The sequence below is a fragment of the Desmodus rotundus genome, chromosome 6 (genome assembly GCF_022682495.2).
Source record: "Desmodus rotundus isolate HL8 chromosome 6, HLdesRot8A.1, whole genome shotgun sequence".
In the NCBI taxonomy this organism is placed as follows: domain Eukaryota; kingdom Metazoa; phylum Chordata; class Mammalia; order Chiroptera; family Phyllostomidae; genus Desmodus; species Desmodus rotundus.
Window position 1 is genome coordinate 90,047,513 of NC_071392.1, and position 15,851 is coordinate 90,063,363.

The 15,851-nt window shown below is 60.7% G+C and overlaps 1 protein-coding gene across 9 annotated transcripts in view; it reads left to right on the plus strand.

The window, feature by feature from the left end:
* The window catches only part of AGAP3 (ArfGAP with GTPase domain, ankyrin repeat and PH domain 3), a 51,014-nt gene that overhangs the window by 23,907 nt on the left and 11,256 nt on the right, over positions 1-15,851 (plus strand). For 5 of the 9 annotated variants that reach the window (XM_024564454.3, XM_045198686.2, XM_053926941.1 and 2 more), the window contains exons 5-10: positions 5-146; positions 472-606; positions 730-857; positions 2,362-2,520; positions 5,872-5,964; positions 10,962-11,066. In XM_024564454.3, coding sequence (XP_024420222.3) covers positions 5-146; positions 472-606; positions 730-857; positions 2,362-2,520; positions 5,872-5,964; positions 10,962-11,066 — 762 coding nt within the window. Of the gene's footprint in view, positions 1-4; positions 147-471; positions 607-729; positions 858-2,361; positions 2,521-4,797; positions 5,713-5,871; positions 5,965-10,961; positions 11,067-15,851 lie in introns of those variants that run through there. The other 4 variants (XM_045198689.3, XM_053926945.1, XM_053926943.1 and 1 more) reach the window with 3 other exon arrangements.

A 15,851-nucleotide genomic window follows, 5' to 3' on the forward strand; every position in this document is an offset into this window, starting at 1 on the left:
CTAGTTTGCCGCCTGGGTGGACGCAGTGGTGTTTGTGTTCAGCCTGGAGGATGAGATCAGCTTCCAGACCGTGTACAACTACTTCCTGCGCCTCTGCAGCTTCCGCAACGCCAGCGAGGTGCCCATGGTGCTGGTGGGCACGCAGGGTGAGCGGGCCAGCAGGGCTGGAACCCCAGGTGGGCAGGTCTGACAAAGCCCCGCTCCCTTCGGCCCCTTCCTGGCGCCACACCCACTGGGTCTTCCCCAGCTACATCCTGCCATCGGTGTGACAATCGGTCCAAGTTTTTGAGATGAATTAGCTGAGGGGCTGGCTCGTTCTCACTCAGTGAGTCGGTGGCAGAGCTAGAACAAGGCCGAACACCCGTGTCCTCCGGCTCGCTGCCCTCTGCCGGGAGGCCCTCCCGCTGGGTGCCCTTGCAGCTCTGGAGGCTAGACAGGCTGTGTCAACCACCCTGCCTCCCGCCTCCACAGACGCCATCAGTGCCGCCAACCCCCGGGTCATCGACGACAGCAGGGCCCGCAAGCTGTCCACAGACCTGAAGCGCTGCACCTACTACGAGACGTGCGCCACCTACGGGCTCAATGTGGAGCGCGTCTTCCAGGACGGTAACTCGGGCGCCAGGCGGGCCCTCTGGCCAGCGGGGCTGTGTGCTCTGGGGTGGGGAGCGGCTCCTAGCTGGGGCTCTCCCTTCTCCCCAGAGGGGTGACTGACTCTGCTGTCCCCTGCAGTGGCCCAGAAGGTAGTGGCCTTGCGGAAGAAGCAGCAGCTGGCCATCGGGCCCTGCAAGTCACTGCCCAACTCCCCCAGCCACTCGGCAGTGTCCGCTGCCTCCATCCCGGCCGTGCACATCAACCAGGTGCGGCCCGCCTCCTCGCTCCCTGTGCGCCCGCCCACCTCAGCCCTGCCTCGCCATGCTGTCTATGTGCCTGTGTGTGCCCCTCATCCAGTCTCCCGCCTTGCGGATGGTCTGAAAGCCCTGGCTCGAGTTTCATGCAGCCTGCGCGGCTGGCCTGGCCTCATCTGCAGCCCTGTGGTGACTTCTTGCTAGTGACCCCCCCACGCTCGCCCCCCCCCCTGCAGCCCTTGCAGCTGAGGTGGCAGAACACTTGCTCTGGTCAGTGCTGGCCAGGCTGTGTCAGGGGCCACTGCCCATGGAGCGGACTCAGGAGGCACAGGGGCGTTCTCGGAGGCCTGCAGGGGACCAGCCCCTGGTGAAATGGGGAAGCGTGGGCAGGCCCCCCACCTGAGGGTGCCCTGTCAGTGTTTGCATTCAGAAGGGCAGCGCTTGCCCCAGGGGGCCCAGTGGCTTTTGTGCTGTGTGGGGTATCGGGGCGCCTCTGAGCCTGGTTCTGCCAGCATTCCCCCCATGATTCCACTTGGACGCCCCTCCAGTTCCTGGCCTAGCGCCTGTTTTTCAGCACATGGACCAGAGCATCCTTCTGTAAGTTCAGTTCCCCACTCTGTCCTGTGCTCTGCGGGAAGCCCGGGGCCATCATGGGGGCACTGGATGGCATGGCCCCACAGGCAGCCACCACTTTACTTCTGCCAAGGGTCCGCCCTGGCCGCCGCTTCCTGTTGACAGCCTCACTGCTTTTTCAGAGAGGCCTCCCCTTGGCTTTTTAGAAGGCAGCAGGTTTGCCCTATGAGTGTCCCAGGTAGAGAACAAAAGGAGGGACAGAGACACAGGCCTTCTTTCGCTGCCTCTGGGCAGCTCCGCCCTCCCGGACTGTGCCCTGCTGGCTGGGGGACAGCTTCGCTCCTTGTGCAGGTTAGGGTCTGAGTGTGTTCCGAGCCCTGGATCCGACACTGGCATGCACTCTCTGTCCCCATCCCTCCGTCCTGTCTTTCCTCCCTTTGCCAGCTCTGTCCCTTTCTGCTACTGCCTCTGATAGTGGCCAGAGCTCTGCTCTGTGCTCGGCCTCAGCTGTCCCGTGTCCCTTCTTCTGTCACACACGCCTCTCAAGCTAACCTCATCCTCCCCAACTCCTGAGCCCTGCACCAGCCTCCTGCGTCCTTGACATATGTCACTGACTCTGGGGCACTCAGCCAGGGGGACCTGCAGCCCTGTGCCACACCCACCTGTGAGCCAAGACTCCACAGTCCCCCCCCAGCATCTGCCGCTGATTCTGACTTGCTGGCCATTGCCTCTGATGAGTTCCCTGGTGGGCACCGTTGGCAGCCCCGTGCAGTGACCACTGGGTTCCACTGGCCTCCAGGCCTTGCTGCCTCTCCCCTTAGCACCATCTTGGGGAGCTAGTGGCCCCTCTACTGCCCCATGAGCCCCAGGCCAGGCTCCCCTGCCTGCTGCCTGCCCTGGACCCCACCCCCAAGCCGCCCTCAGCAGCCCTCTCTGTCCTTAGGCCACGAATGGCGGCGGCAGCGCCTTCGGCGACTACTCGTCCTCAGTCCCCTCCACCCCCAGTGTCAGCCAGCGGGAGCTGCGCATCGAGACCATCGCCGCCTCCTCCACCCCCACACCCATCCGCAAGCAGTCCAAGCGGCGTTCCAACATCTTCACGGTATGTGCCCGTGCCCGTCCCCCCCACCGCGCAGCCGCCTCCACCCGGCAGGCAGGGCCCAGCCAGGAGCAGAGCCACCCGCAGTCCCCGTCCACACAGACACCCAGCTCAGTAGGCTCCCTGGTGCCCGAGCCCACATCCAGGTTCTTCCAGACTGCTCCTCCAAGCCCACCACCATGGCCCTCAGCACGTCCACACGGCCCACCTGCCCCCCTGCACATATGCCCCCCCAACCCCACTGCCACCCAGGCCTTCCAGCCAGCTTGAGGGATCTTTGGGGGCATCTGCGCTCACTGCCCCGACTCCCGGCATTTCGAAATTATGCACCAATACAAAGCGCTAGCAGCAGAGGGAGAACCGGGACCCAGGCCTCCCATCCACATTCTACTCTTTTCCGTTACCCCACGCTTCCTCCCCCTGCTAAGGTCGGTCTAGCAAAGCCTTAGACACCTTCTCCAGGTCTTCAGCCTGTGCCTCGCCACCCCGCCTTCGACCCCATAGGTCGGTTCTTCCCCTTTCCTGTAGACCTCACGCCCGGGGGCCCATGTGCCTCCTGCTGCTTGGGGCCCAGCCCCTGAGCTCTTAGGTGTCCTGAGCCACCCGCCTGTCATGCCTAGCGTCTGGCCTCTGACACACAGTGTCCACCCCCAAATGCTCCCCCTCCAGCTGGGACTTGGCTGGACCATTCCAGGATCTTGGGTCACAGGTGGGTGAGCTGCCGCGTGGATTCTCAGGAGATCACCCTGTCCTTCTGCGTCACTCCATGCGCCTCTTGTGGGCATCAGGGCTGGGGTCTCAGCCTGGCCTTGTGTCCGGCCCTCCAGGCCAGGCCCCGGCCAGGCTCTCAGGAACCAGCCCAGCAGAGCCAGCGCTCCCAGGCCTTGCCCATTCATTCTCGCCTCCGCCCTGCCCAGCACACTTCTGCCCGGTCTGCCTGCTTCTGTCCCCTGTGCCTGCCACGCAAACCCTCCCTGTCCATGCTGACCGACCCTCTTTCTGCTGACAGCTGCTGCCACGCCTTGCGCTTCCCAGTCCTGACCCTACCTAGACTCGAAGCTTCTTGTTTCTTTCTGTTCACGCCCCTTGAGACTCACAGGGCCTTGGGCTGCCTGCTTGTGCCCGCACCTGCTGCTTCTGCTGCTGCTGCTGCTGCTGCCGCTGCCGAGCCCTCGGGTGCCTATGTTTGCGGTGACCGCCGTCTGTGCCCTCCGCACCTGCTCCCTGACATCCTGCCTCCGTCACCTGCTCTCTCAACACCATTCTTAACCTCCCACCTTCCTCTGCTGCTTGTCCCGCACCCCCCGGGCACGCTGTCCTCCGTCTGCGCGATGCTCAGCTCCCGGCCTCCTCGCCGCAGCCCCTACGTGCTCCCTGCCCTGCGCCCTCTGCTGCCTGCTGCACTGTGCTGCGTCCGCCTGCCGTCCTCCTGCGGGCCCTTCCACTCGCTCCATCTTCATGGTGGCGACCTTATTTTTTCCTTCCATTATTTCCATGGTGACCTCACTTGCGCCATTGTCCCCAAGGTGGCCTCAGGACGTGTCTCCCGTCTCTAAGGGTGCATCTCGGGACCTCCCCTCTCATCGTCGCTGTTGGGACCACCCCCATCTCCCTCATTGCCTGCCCAGTGGAGCCATGCCTGCTCTGGGGCTGGTGCCCTCGTGGCCCTCCCACTGACATGGCCGTGGACATCCCCAGCCGCCCCCATGACATCATGTTCCTGTTTTGTGGCCACTCTTGCTGTGGTTCCTGCCATGGGGATGTGCCCCTCTGGGCTCCCGGGGATCCTCTGGTGGTGGGGGGCCTTTTGGCTCCCCAGTCTGCCTGGGGCAGGCTGTGCCCCACCCCTCCCTGTGGCAGCAGTCCCACCCACCTTCCTTCTCCCCAGGCTGGAGGGGCAGAGGCTTTGGTGCCCAGTGGAGACCCGGGGTAGGTGCTGCCGGTGGAGCTGCGGGCTGGGGCCCTGGGCCCAGTGCTCCCGGCTCCTCGGCTGAGGTTCCCCCTGTGCTGTAGTCCTTTACCCCCACCCTGTGCCCCCGGCTCCTGGCAGCCTGGGTGAACAAGAGGGACGTGGTGCCCGAATATTCCCCGCCGGCCAAGACAGACTGCCGGCTGCCCTGCCGCCTCCTCTGCCTCCTCCTCCTCCTCCTCCTCCTCTTCCTCTTCACCCCGCTGCTGCCTCTCCCCAGGCACCTGGGGCTCTGCCCTCACCAGTGCTGACCAACTTATGCGGGGCTTGAGTATAACTTGCCAAAATCTTTATTCTTTCGATATTTGCAGATATGTGCCACTGTTTCCAACTTTTCATCAACAAAAAGGCCTTTCCAACTCCTTCCAAATTAGAAGACCAGGTGGTGACACACAGCACCTCTGGACACTGTCCCCTGTGCGGGGCCGGAGGCGGGCCGGGCCCTGGGACTGCTCTCAGATGAGAAGCGGCCGCCGTGCTCCCCACTCCAGAGACCCACGGGAACCTTTGTCACTAACCCCCACCCCCAGGGAAGGCTAGGAAGCTGGAGCCCAAGGCCGGGGGCTGCCGGGGACCAGGCCTGGCTGGACGCTGCGCCAGGCTCGCTGCATGGACAAGAAGGGAGCTCGGCCCCACGCCTGCCCGGCAACGAGGCCCAGAGGGGCGGGGCGTCCAAGCACCCGAGGCCCAGCTGCTCCTGGGGGAGCTTTCCCGCCCCTCCCCTCCTCTGCTCCTTCCTGCATGGACTTCTGCGTTCCTGCTCCGCTCTGGACGCCAGCACCGCCACGCGCTTGCCTTTCCCCCTCTTGGCCTCCCCGTTTCCTAGGATCCGCATTGGGGCGGCTCTGCCCCGGGAGCCTGGCAGGGGCGCAAGGCCTTTTCTGGCCTCTCTCCTCTCTCTCTCCATCCACTGTGCCCCTCGGGCCACGCCGATGAGTTCGGTGCAACATGCCGTGTGGTGTCTGTGCCGCAGATGGGCCACTGCCCGCTCACTTCTGGACTTTGCTGTCCCTGGTTGTCGTGCCCTGTGCTCCCAGCCATCCCTCAGTCCCACTGTCCACCTCTCCTTGCCCCTTGCCTTCTCTTACACCCCAGCCCCCTGGGCTGCGCGCCTCTCACGCCCTTGGTATCTCGTGTCCTTGCTCTTTTGTAAGGGGCGGTCCCAGCTCAGTGACCTGTGCTGCTCTGTATGGTGCCGTGTGTAAGAATAAACCCATTGGAATACTCTTGGTCTCAGTTCCTTCCCGGTCCCGCCGCCCCGGCCCTGCCCCATTGCTAGGGCCTGTCCAGGCCGAGGGTGGGCGGGAGGGCTGGGGATTCCAGGTGGGCAGCTGTCCCCCACCAACCCTGGGCCCCTTTAACATGCCTCTTCTTTTCTCTTCCAGTCTCGGAAGGGTGCCGACTTGGACCGGGAGAAAAAGGCTGCTGAGTGCAAGGTGGACAGCATCGGGAGTGGCCGGGCCATCCCCATTAAACAGGTCAGCACTCCCTTCCCCTGCTGCTGGAGAGGAGCTGATAAGGCACAGGAAATGCTAGAGAATGGTTCTTTTCTAGGCCTCTGTGACAGGGGCCCTGGTGGCAGAGGCAGGCACCCCTCCTGTCAAGCCTGAGGTTCTGCTGAGAAGGACAAGACCCTGGGAAGGGTAGTGAGAGCTGTTACTGCGGTCTAGGCCCACGACTGGAGCAGGCCGCTCTCCCGGCTTTGCTGTACCGCCTCTCCACCACCAGGGGGCAGAAGAGAGCCGCCCGCTGTCCTCAGGTGCTCTCCGGTTGGTGGTGGTCCTGGAGTCGAGTGACCTGGAGGGGAGACCTGCTGTCTCTGCCAGAGGGCTGGGTCTGGCTCTCTGGCCCAGAAAAGAATGAGAATTGGCAGGAGTACCCTGCGTACACACTGAGGGGCAGACTGAGGGCTGGTCTTCCCCTAGGTTCTGTGGCAGCCTGTGAGCCTCTGTTCATTGGTAGAGAAGAAACTTGATTGCAGTGTCTCCCTGATTCCCTTCTGAGTCACTGCCTGGCAGGGCTGGCTGCCAGCGGCTTGGATGCTCCCAGGCCTCTCCTGTTGTGGATCCCCTTGTGGGAGGAGACATTGAAGAATGGGGGCACCTTTGTGCAGAGGTGGTGGTGTGCCGGGCAGGGCTCTAGAACTGCTGACTGGACAAGGGCAGGGCCAAGGAGGTATCCATCTGGAGCTTGGGCAGGAGGCTGCGGGCCGAGGTGCCCACGGGGATGGGGCTGTGGCCCGGTGGTCAGTCTGCTGTGCTCACAGGATGCTGGGCTTGGCAAAGACCTTCTTGGGAGCTGGTGGTTAGAGGTGTCATATCTACAGGGGCCATGTCAGCTTCTGACCATGGAGGAGACTGGCATGGCCAGAACACTGAGCTCAGCATGGCTTGGGCCCAGCTGGGGCCAGGCTGGGGCTGGGGCCCATGAGCAGTGTGACTGGCACTCATGGGTGAAGGTCCATTTAGAATGAACAGTCCAGCGCATGTGTCTGATCCCAGGGAGCAGAATGGGGATACTGCGTGGTTCTGGGTCCTTTGTTTCTGCTTCAGCCCTCCCTGAGATGTCACCGCACTCATCTCCAGCAGGCTCAGCTCTAGTTGGGCCAGTGTGTAGGGGGGCCGGGTGAGAGGCTGAGCATAGCAGTGGCAGCCAGTCTCCTGTTGGTTCCCACAAACCTGTTGACTGATGTGTGATCACCTGTCTCTGGGACTGTGCAAATCCACCACCTCCCGGGGGTTGGGGGGCTGTTTCTAAGCAGTGTGGATGTGCTCACAGAGGACTGTCTCCCTGCCTGGGGGACAGGTGTTTTCTGAGTGTGTGCACACATGTAAACCTTTAATTAAAAGGGTATCCCCAAGCCCTTCTTGTATGGGGTGGAGGTGGCCAGTCATGTACCTGGGTGATGTATCTGTTGTCTGATCCCCCATGTGGACAGAAGCAGGAGCTGTGGGTGTGGGAGCCGAAACCCAGTGCACGGGCACCTGCGGCCCTGGGCTGGGCGGGGGCAGTCAGCTAGGTTATCTGGGTGCTACAGACTCCTAACCCTCAGGGGCCCTGAGTATGCTGGGAAGGATACTGCGGGTAGAAGCTCAGCACAGCCCTGGGCCCTGGGCCACCCTGCCCACTGGAGGCGGGAACCTCAGACAGGACGGAACACCAGTGGATCACCCAGGGGTATTTGGGGGCATGCCTGCCTTTGAGGTGGAGGTTTCTCCCAGCGGTGGCCATTCCTTCTGGTCCCACCTCCCTCTCTGCCCAGGGCCGTCCACCCCTTTCCTGCCTGGTGTCCCGTTCTGCCGAAGCCGCTCCTTCCCCTCCCCCCCTGCTCCTGCTGGGAGTGGAGATTGCATTTCAGTTGCCATTTGCATTCCCAATCAATCCGGACTCCGCAATTAAGCCGGCTGGCGGAGCTGCGAGGGAGGCGGCGGCGGGAACGGGTCCTCTGGGGGCTGTCGCCTCCGCACCGCTCCCATTCCGCCCCAGATTGCTTCCTGCTCCGCCGTGCGCAGCCGGCCGGCCGGGGAGGGAGCGGGAACCCCCGGAGCTCCTTCTCCTGCCTCGGAACGCGCGGCGCGCGCGGGGCTCGGGGCAGGCGGGCCCTGCTGGCCCAGCCTCACCTCCGTTCCCCCGGCTCTTTGCAGCCAGGGGGCGGGGAATGGGCGGGGCCGGGGGCTGCTCAGCCCGGCCTCTTGGCGAGCTCAGCCCGGCGTTCCTCCCACGCCCGGGCTGCGGGCTCACCAGCGCCTCACGGCCGTCCCCGCACCCCCAGCCCAGGTGAAGAGGGCGGGCTTGGGCAGGAAAGCGCTCTGCTCCCCGCCGGCCTCCTCCGGGTCTCCTGCTCGGAGCGGGGAGGGCTGCCCTCCGTGAGTCCGCCCTCCCCATCTGTCGGGGACACTGAGGCCCAGTCCCGGACACGACTTGTTGAATAGTTGGTGGCAGAAGTGGGAGCTGAGCCCGGCTTCCCTTTCCCCTGACGAGCCAGGGCAGGACCCAGGAGGGAGGGCCTGGCGAGTGTAAGGGTTTGAGCATGGAGGTCACTGTGGGATCTTCCAGGGAGGGGGACGTGGGGGGCAGATGCGGAACTGCAGGGGAGAGGAAGCCATTTCCTGGTTCTCCTGGGGGGCAGACTCGGCCTCGCTCAGGGGAGGGGGCCCAGGCACCCACTCCTGGCCTATGAAGGGACAGGTGCCCACCCGGAACCGTCACCCAGGCTCCTACACAGGCTGTGTTCCAGCCGCTCTGTCTCAGCCTGAGGGCCCTGTAACACCATGTGTCTTCAGAAGCCCCTTGTGATGGTGGAATCTCTCAGGCTGATGGGGGACCAGGACATGGACGAGTCCTCAGAATGACAGTCCTCCACACCCATTCTCACGAAGGGGCAGCAGCAGGAGGAGAGGAGGGAGGGAGGAAGAAGGGGTAGCACACATGTGAACTCTATTGAAAGGGGAGAGGTTGGTGTGGAGGGCCCTTACCGGCCACCTGGGTGCCTACTTGGGGGAAGAGATCAGGCAGGAAATCCCAAATCACCTGTTTGCTAATCTCCTTGCTCTGAGCCTCCTTTCCCCAACTCAGAACTCAGAAGGGAGGTGTGATGGAGTCTGGGCTCATCCCTACCTCAGGCCACAGCCCACACTGGAGAGACCACCTGTCTTCTCACACCTGCACCTCTCTCTCTTTTAATTTATTGATTTTTAGAGACCCACACATCATTTTGTTCCACTTACTCATGCATTCATTGGTTGGTTCCTGTATGTGCTCTGACCCGGGATCGAACCCACAATCCTGGCACATCAGGATGACACCCTAACCCACTGACCTACCTGGCCAGGGCATGAATGTCTTTAAACAAACAAACAAACAAAAACTTCAATTACAGCTGAAATTCAGTAATATTCAGGGCCTGGCACAAATAATGCCCCTTTTTATTACAAAATCATAACTGTGATGTAACAATATCATACTCAGTCACACCATATGACATTCTAGGGGGTGGAATGTTCAAATTACTCGAGACATTCACGCACCCTACCAACCACACTCAAGCAAGCCTTGTGCCAGACCCTGTGTAATTTTCAGGTGTATAGCACAGTGCTTAGACATTTGTATACCTTACAACGCACCTTAGACACTCCTAGCACCTACTGAATGCCATACATAATTATAACATTATTGACTATAATTCTTATGCTATATTTTTATACATTTCTGTGACTATTTTTATTAACCACTTCACCTTTTTCATGCATTCCTTCCAATATCCACCTACCCGGTAACCACTAATTTGTTCTTCTTATTTATGACTTTGTTAGTTTATTTTCTTTTTTAAGGTTTTACTTATTTATTTTTACACAGGGGAAGGGAGGGGAAAAGAGAGGGAAACATTGATGTGTGAGAAATAATTGGTTGCCTCTTGCACATCCCCAGCTGGACCTGGCCCACAACCCGGCCACGTGCCCTCAACGGGGACCTTTCAGTTTACAGGCTGGCGCACAAGCCACTGAGCTACACCAGCCAGGGCTGTTACTTCACTTTCTTTTGTTAGATTCCACGTATAAGTGAAATCATCACACCTGACTCTCTTAATCCCTACTTTCCTGTCTTAGGGTGGGGCCCTCCCTTCCTGGAGGAGAAGCCCTTACAGTGTCTGTCTTTCTCCTTCTTTTTGACACTCATCGGATGGACTCAGGGTGCTTCCCTGCTCTCCCAGCCAATGCCAGTGCTAATTCGTCCCAGTTTGCCCCCAGTCCTGGGCTCTGCATTGTTGTCCCCCTGCAGGAGTTTTGTCCAGCCATCTGCAGGAGCAGGGTCTCTTCTCAGCCCTCCTGAGTTAGGGAGGAGGGGGCACATGGGGGTGATGCTGGTCCTGGGGGATCTGCCACCTGTGTACCATCATGGCTGTCCTTTTCCCCCAACCCCAGCTTCTGTCCTCGCCCACTCTCTCACACAGTCTGTTGTTTGGGGGTGGGGGGGAGCCAGAGGCAGGTAAGGGTGTCTTCGGGGGCTGTCATTGGAGGAAGGCAGCAAAGGCTGTCCCTGGGCATGGTCGCATTTCGTCTTCCATCTTTCAGCCTGTCCTGACTGGCTGCTCCCCAACCTGTCCACCAGATGTTTCCTGGGTGTCATACTGTGTCCCAGGCATTGTCACAGTGACGAGGGCATCCGTGAACGAAACACACCACAGTCCTTACTCTCATGAGCTCTAATCTGTCCCCAGGCTACATGGGAAGTCTGGTTGCTGGACTCAGAGGCTGGGAGTCCCCACTGCCTACCTTGTGGGAGTCGGGCATTCTGGGGACAGTGAGGGCATTTTCTGCCCTAATCTGGGGCCATTGTTGGGGGTAGAAGGCCAGGGCCTTGCTGAGGTCTCTGTGCGCCTGGAAAGGCCCAGGCAGAGGGAAGGGGAGGGAAGACAGCCGCTGGAGAGGTGGCCCTGGGGGCTGGCTCCTGTGTCTGATCCAGCCTCTGTCCTCAGGGTGTCCTGCTGAAGCGGAGTGGCAAGTCCCTGAACAAGGAATGGAAGAAGAAGTACGTGACGCTCTGCGACAATGGGCTGCTCACCTACCACCCCAGCCTTCATGTGAGTCTGGGGTGAGGGCTGGCCCTGGGGAGGCTGAGGGCAGAGGCACAGGGACAGAGCGGAGGGGCTGACTCTGGGACCGAAGGGAAGCAGACCTTAGTGAGCTCAGGCAGACTCTCACTTGAGCTGAGGAAGGACCTCACTGTGGTGGCTTGGGAACTGCATGGACCCCAAGACCCATGCCTGGGCTGAATGTCACATTCAAGCTGATTGTGGCCAAGCCTGTTGGAGAGAACTCTCCCTCAAGGATGGTGGCCCAGGCTGGGCTGGTGTGGGCAGTCATGTTCTGGATCCTACACCCTGCTTGTTTGAAGAGCTGACCGGGTCCCATTTACATAGAACTGCGAAAGCTGGGGGGCTGACAGTGCCAGCCAGGTGTCTTCAGGGAAGTCACGCTAGTGGGGGCAGCCTGGGCCTGGTGTGCTGGAGAGCTAGGGGGTGGTGACGCCAGGTCTGCGGAGAGTGGCCTGGGGATTTGGACGGGTCCCCTAGGGAGGAGGAGAGTGGGGTGGCGATGTTTGTGGGTACCTGGCCTGTGGCTGGGGTGGGGGGTTTGCAATGGTTGTGGAGTGAGGCTCCCCGACCCTTCCTTCTTCCCCCTCCCCTCACTGCGTGGCTCCAGCACACAGCTGTCACCAGAATTCATCTCTGTCACCACCCCACTGTGGGGCTAATGAGTTCTCCTGTGAAGCCCCTCAAGCATAGCACGTGGGCCAGCCCCACCCCCGGCCCAGAGGCCCAGGGCCTGCCTCAGAGGGCCCCTTGCCTGCCTTTGAATCTTCACAAGGCATCGAGGAGGCCCCAGCAGAGAGGTGCTGGGGTCCATGGTCCTGGCCAGAACCAGGTCCTGAGAGGGCCACCCAGACAGCCCTGCTGAGCACACATGGAGGAGGCCTGGCCTGGGGAGAGCCAGCGGGCAGCAACTTTTCCAGTCTGGCCAGCATCCAGCTTGGCCCATATTTGAGTCCTCGGGTATAGGCCCTTCTTCCCCTTGGCCCAGGGGACTGTACTGGTTAGACTGCTCCTGGCCTCCCTTATTCCACAGGGTGGGAGCTGGTGCTGGGATACCTGGCAGTTAGAGGAGGGGCCACACTCGGGTAACCTTGGATACTTAGTACGAAGGCTCCCCAGCGCTGTCCTCCTACTCTGGCCTCCACCTGACAATTGGACCTGGTCCCACTGCTGAGGCAGTGACACCCTGAGAGGCAGCAGGTTCCTAGGAAAAGTACCAACACCGAGGCACAGGTGTCTCAAAGTTGGGGGCAGCCTGTGGGTGCAGAGTCTCTCCTAGGAAGACAGCAAAACCGCAGGATTCCCCAGCCAAGAGGGGTCTGGGGTTGCCATGCCAGAACCCAAGCCGGGGCTGAGCCCCCACTGGCACGTCTTAGCCTCCCTCACCCCAGGCAGGATGCTCGTGCTCTCTTAGGCACCATCTTGCCCGCTGAGCTGGAAGTGGCATTTCCAAAGCATCCAGTTTCCCCCACCTGTGTGCGGGGCTGGGGTGGGGGCCCTTAGCCTTTCTCCTTTGCTTCATTCCTTCTGCTTTGTGCTGCCTTAGCTGGGTGCTGCACTCTGTCCTCTGTTCTTGTCCCCAGGCCCCAGACTGTGGGGAAGGCCAGGGGGAGGGGAGGGGTAGTGGTGGGGGTCTCGGACATGGGAGGAAGTGCAGCTTTGGGTTTGGGTTTGGGTTGGGAGGGACGGTGAAGGCCAGACAGAGTGCTGTTTTTACATAAACTTAGAAATATGCAGAGCCAAGGCAACTGCAGAGGCTGGGCCATCAAAGTCACCCAGCCAGTGGCTGGACTAAGACTTGGACCCGTGACTTTGGCTCTAAGCATTCCCTGCATTTTTCTGCACGTGCCAAGAGCGTCTCGCTTCGGGGCTGGCTGAGAAAGTCACTGGAGAGTTAGCATCAGGGCAAGTGTTGCCCAGACTTCCTGTCACACAAGAAGGTGGGTCAGGCTGGGTAGTTGGGCTCCTCCGAGCTCCTGAGCCCCTTCCAGCACTGCACTCATTGAACTGTGTGTCACTCGGGGTTCAGGGGCCTGGGACAGGATCAGAGGTGGCTCCACTGGCTCAGGCCCCAGCCAGGCCCGCTCTTGCTCTCCTGGATGCAGGACGAGGTTGAGTGGGCAGCTCCTTTGAGAGCTTGGGTGCTCTGTCAGCTCTTTGTTGGCTGCCCTTTGGCCCTGGGGTCAGAGTGCACGTCCTTCCCACACAGTGGATGCCAGGAGGAACCGGCACACGCAGATGGTCATGTAGGCACATGTGCCCTGTAGATGCTCCTTGTCTCATTCAGAAGACACGAATCAGATTCTGAATTGTGACGGAGGAGGCCACAGGAAGGCCAAGCCAAGGGCCCTGCACGCGGCTGTGTGAACAGGGCTGAGTTGGCTCCTAGTAGAGGCTGCTTCACTTGGGCCACCCCGCCTGCTTCTTGATTTCCTTCCTTGCTTGCCGCTGGGCTCATGTGTTGCTGACTTACCTGCCTCCATCTCCCCTTTTCCAACCTGAGCAAGCTTCTTACTTGCCTGAAGTGAGCAGGCACACTGCCTCCTGGTGAGCCTCCCCTTTGGGGTGCCGTGCAGTGGAAGGACTCTTGGGAACTCCAGTGGTGCGCACAGAACTCTTGGCCTAGCTGGCTCCTGTCCAGGACGACTCTTGCCTGAGACTCACCTGCTGGTGACCCACCTGCAGATGGAGGTCAGCTGGGCTGGAGGGGCTGGAAGGGCGTGCAGAGGAAGGGCTGGTGGGCAAGCCTCGAGCCTTGTGCCTGATTCTCGCCCGGCCCAAGAGAGCCCGCCACAGCCTCCCCCATTTTGCAGCCAGCGGAGCCATTCACACAATCACCTTCTGTTAATTCTATCTGCAACATCAATTAAATTGTTTGTAGAAACTAATTGAATGTGGCTTAATCACACATCTTAATAGCTTTCCACGCTTTGAACTCGTTGTTAATTCCAGTAATAAAACGAGATGAGAACGCTGGCTGGGTAATTAGCGAGGAGGCTGGGGAAGAAATTGCTGTTTGATGGTGGGTAATAAAGGCAGCCGTGGTGACCGCTCTCCTGAGCAGCCGCCACCGCTGCCACCACCGCGCTCTCCGTTCTGCTGACGGAGGGAAACGCTGCTGCTCTGCCCCGATGCTCTGTCCCTGCTGCTGCTCCTCGCGCTCCTCACCACTCTCCTCGGGGCTGGACTCGTCTCTCAGCGGCGTGGCCCTGCAGCTGGCCTGGCACCGGCACAGAGCAGAGAGCCTCTGTCTACAAGGTCAGAGGTGCCAGCAGGGCCAGTCCTTTCCCTTCTGTCAGTCTGGCTCCTTGGCCCCAAGTGGAGTCCCTCCATGCAGATCTTGGCGTAGGGTCAGTTTTCCCTGCCATGTCCCAGCCCAAGCATCCCAGGGCTGTTATGGGTCCTGAAAACTGTGGCAGCTGCTGTGACCTCCTTGTGAACTAGAGCAGCCCAAGTCCCTCCCCAAGGAGAGGGACTGCAGTTGTGGCTTTGGCCCAGCCAGCTGTTGACAGTTGTTTGGAGTGGCCAAGCCAGGATGTGGTTGTGTGCAGGGACCCGGGATGAGTATGTACAGGGACTGAGGATAGGTGTGTGCCAAAGCCGCGTCAGTGGGATGTTAGGGCTTGAGGTGGGGAGGGCCAAGACAGTGAGGTCACACACGGAATGCTGGGCTGAGAGCGGGACCAGTGGGCCAGCAGTGACTGGGTGGAGTGGGCTGAGTTTGTGGGAGAAGGGACAGAGGTGATGGGCACCAGGGGGGCAGCAGAGGGGCTCCTGGGTTCATTTCCATCCCTGCCACCGTGGGAAGGCTCAGCACTGGAGACAGAGGCCTGGCTGCTCTCAGCAGAGTTGGGTGTGAAGGGTGTCAAAGGGGTATTCCCATGGGCGGATACTGCTCAGGGACATCTCAGTGACATTGTTCTGTGGTTCTGAGACATGAAACAAACACCCTCAGAATAGTGTGTGCCTGAGGCCAAGTACTTGGCACTGTCCCTCACAGCGGTCTGGGTGGTAGCAGGGAAGGGGGCCCTTCTTTAGACACACACTTCCGGGAGCTTTCCCTCCCTTGGCTGGCCAGACCCCTCTGGTCCTTCTGAAGGGCCGTCTGCCCCTGAGGGTGTCAGCCGCTTGGAGAATGTAAGGCAACCACAGGCCCAGCCAGGCCTCCCTGGAGCTGGACTTGGGTGGTGGAGCCAGTGTGCTGGCCTTGGTGGTACCTCTTCTTCCCCATGGTGCTGTTTTCTACTTCTTGCTCCTCCTCTCAGCCCAGCTTGCCACGGGGGGAGGGAGGGGCTAGAAGGGACCAGAGCTGCCTGGGGCCCACCTGGCAGATGTCCTCAGTCTGCAGGGACCAGGTGACCCCTTTCCACCTGATGTCCTCTCGGTCATTCCCAGAGTGACGGCAGCACGTTCCCAGAGGCAGCATGCCCGTCTGCTTTTTAAAGCAGAAGACACTGTCACTTCCCTGAAGCTAACAGGTATGAAGGTGGGAGAATGCCAGGGTGACAGGAAGTCCGATGCCCCAAAGTGGGTACAGATAGTAGGGCTTCACCTGTAAGGACACAAAGGCTGTGTCTGAGAAAGGCTTCGCTGTGCTGCTCAGGGATGCTCTCCGGATACAAAATGTCACAGAGGAGATGATTCAGTGTCTAGTCCATGGGATTCTGTGGGCCCGGCCTCTGCTCTCAGGGAGTCCAGTGGGGAGGGGTGTAGGGGGGACCGAGTTCACAGTCTGGAAAGGGAGACCAGCGCAGTGGGGAAAGCCAGGCTGGG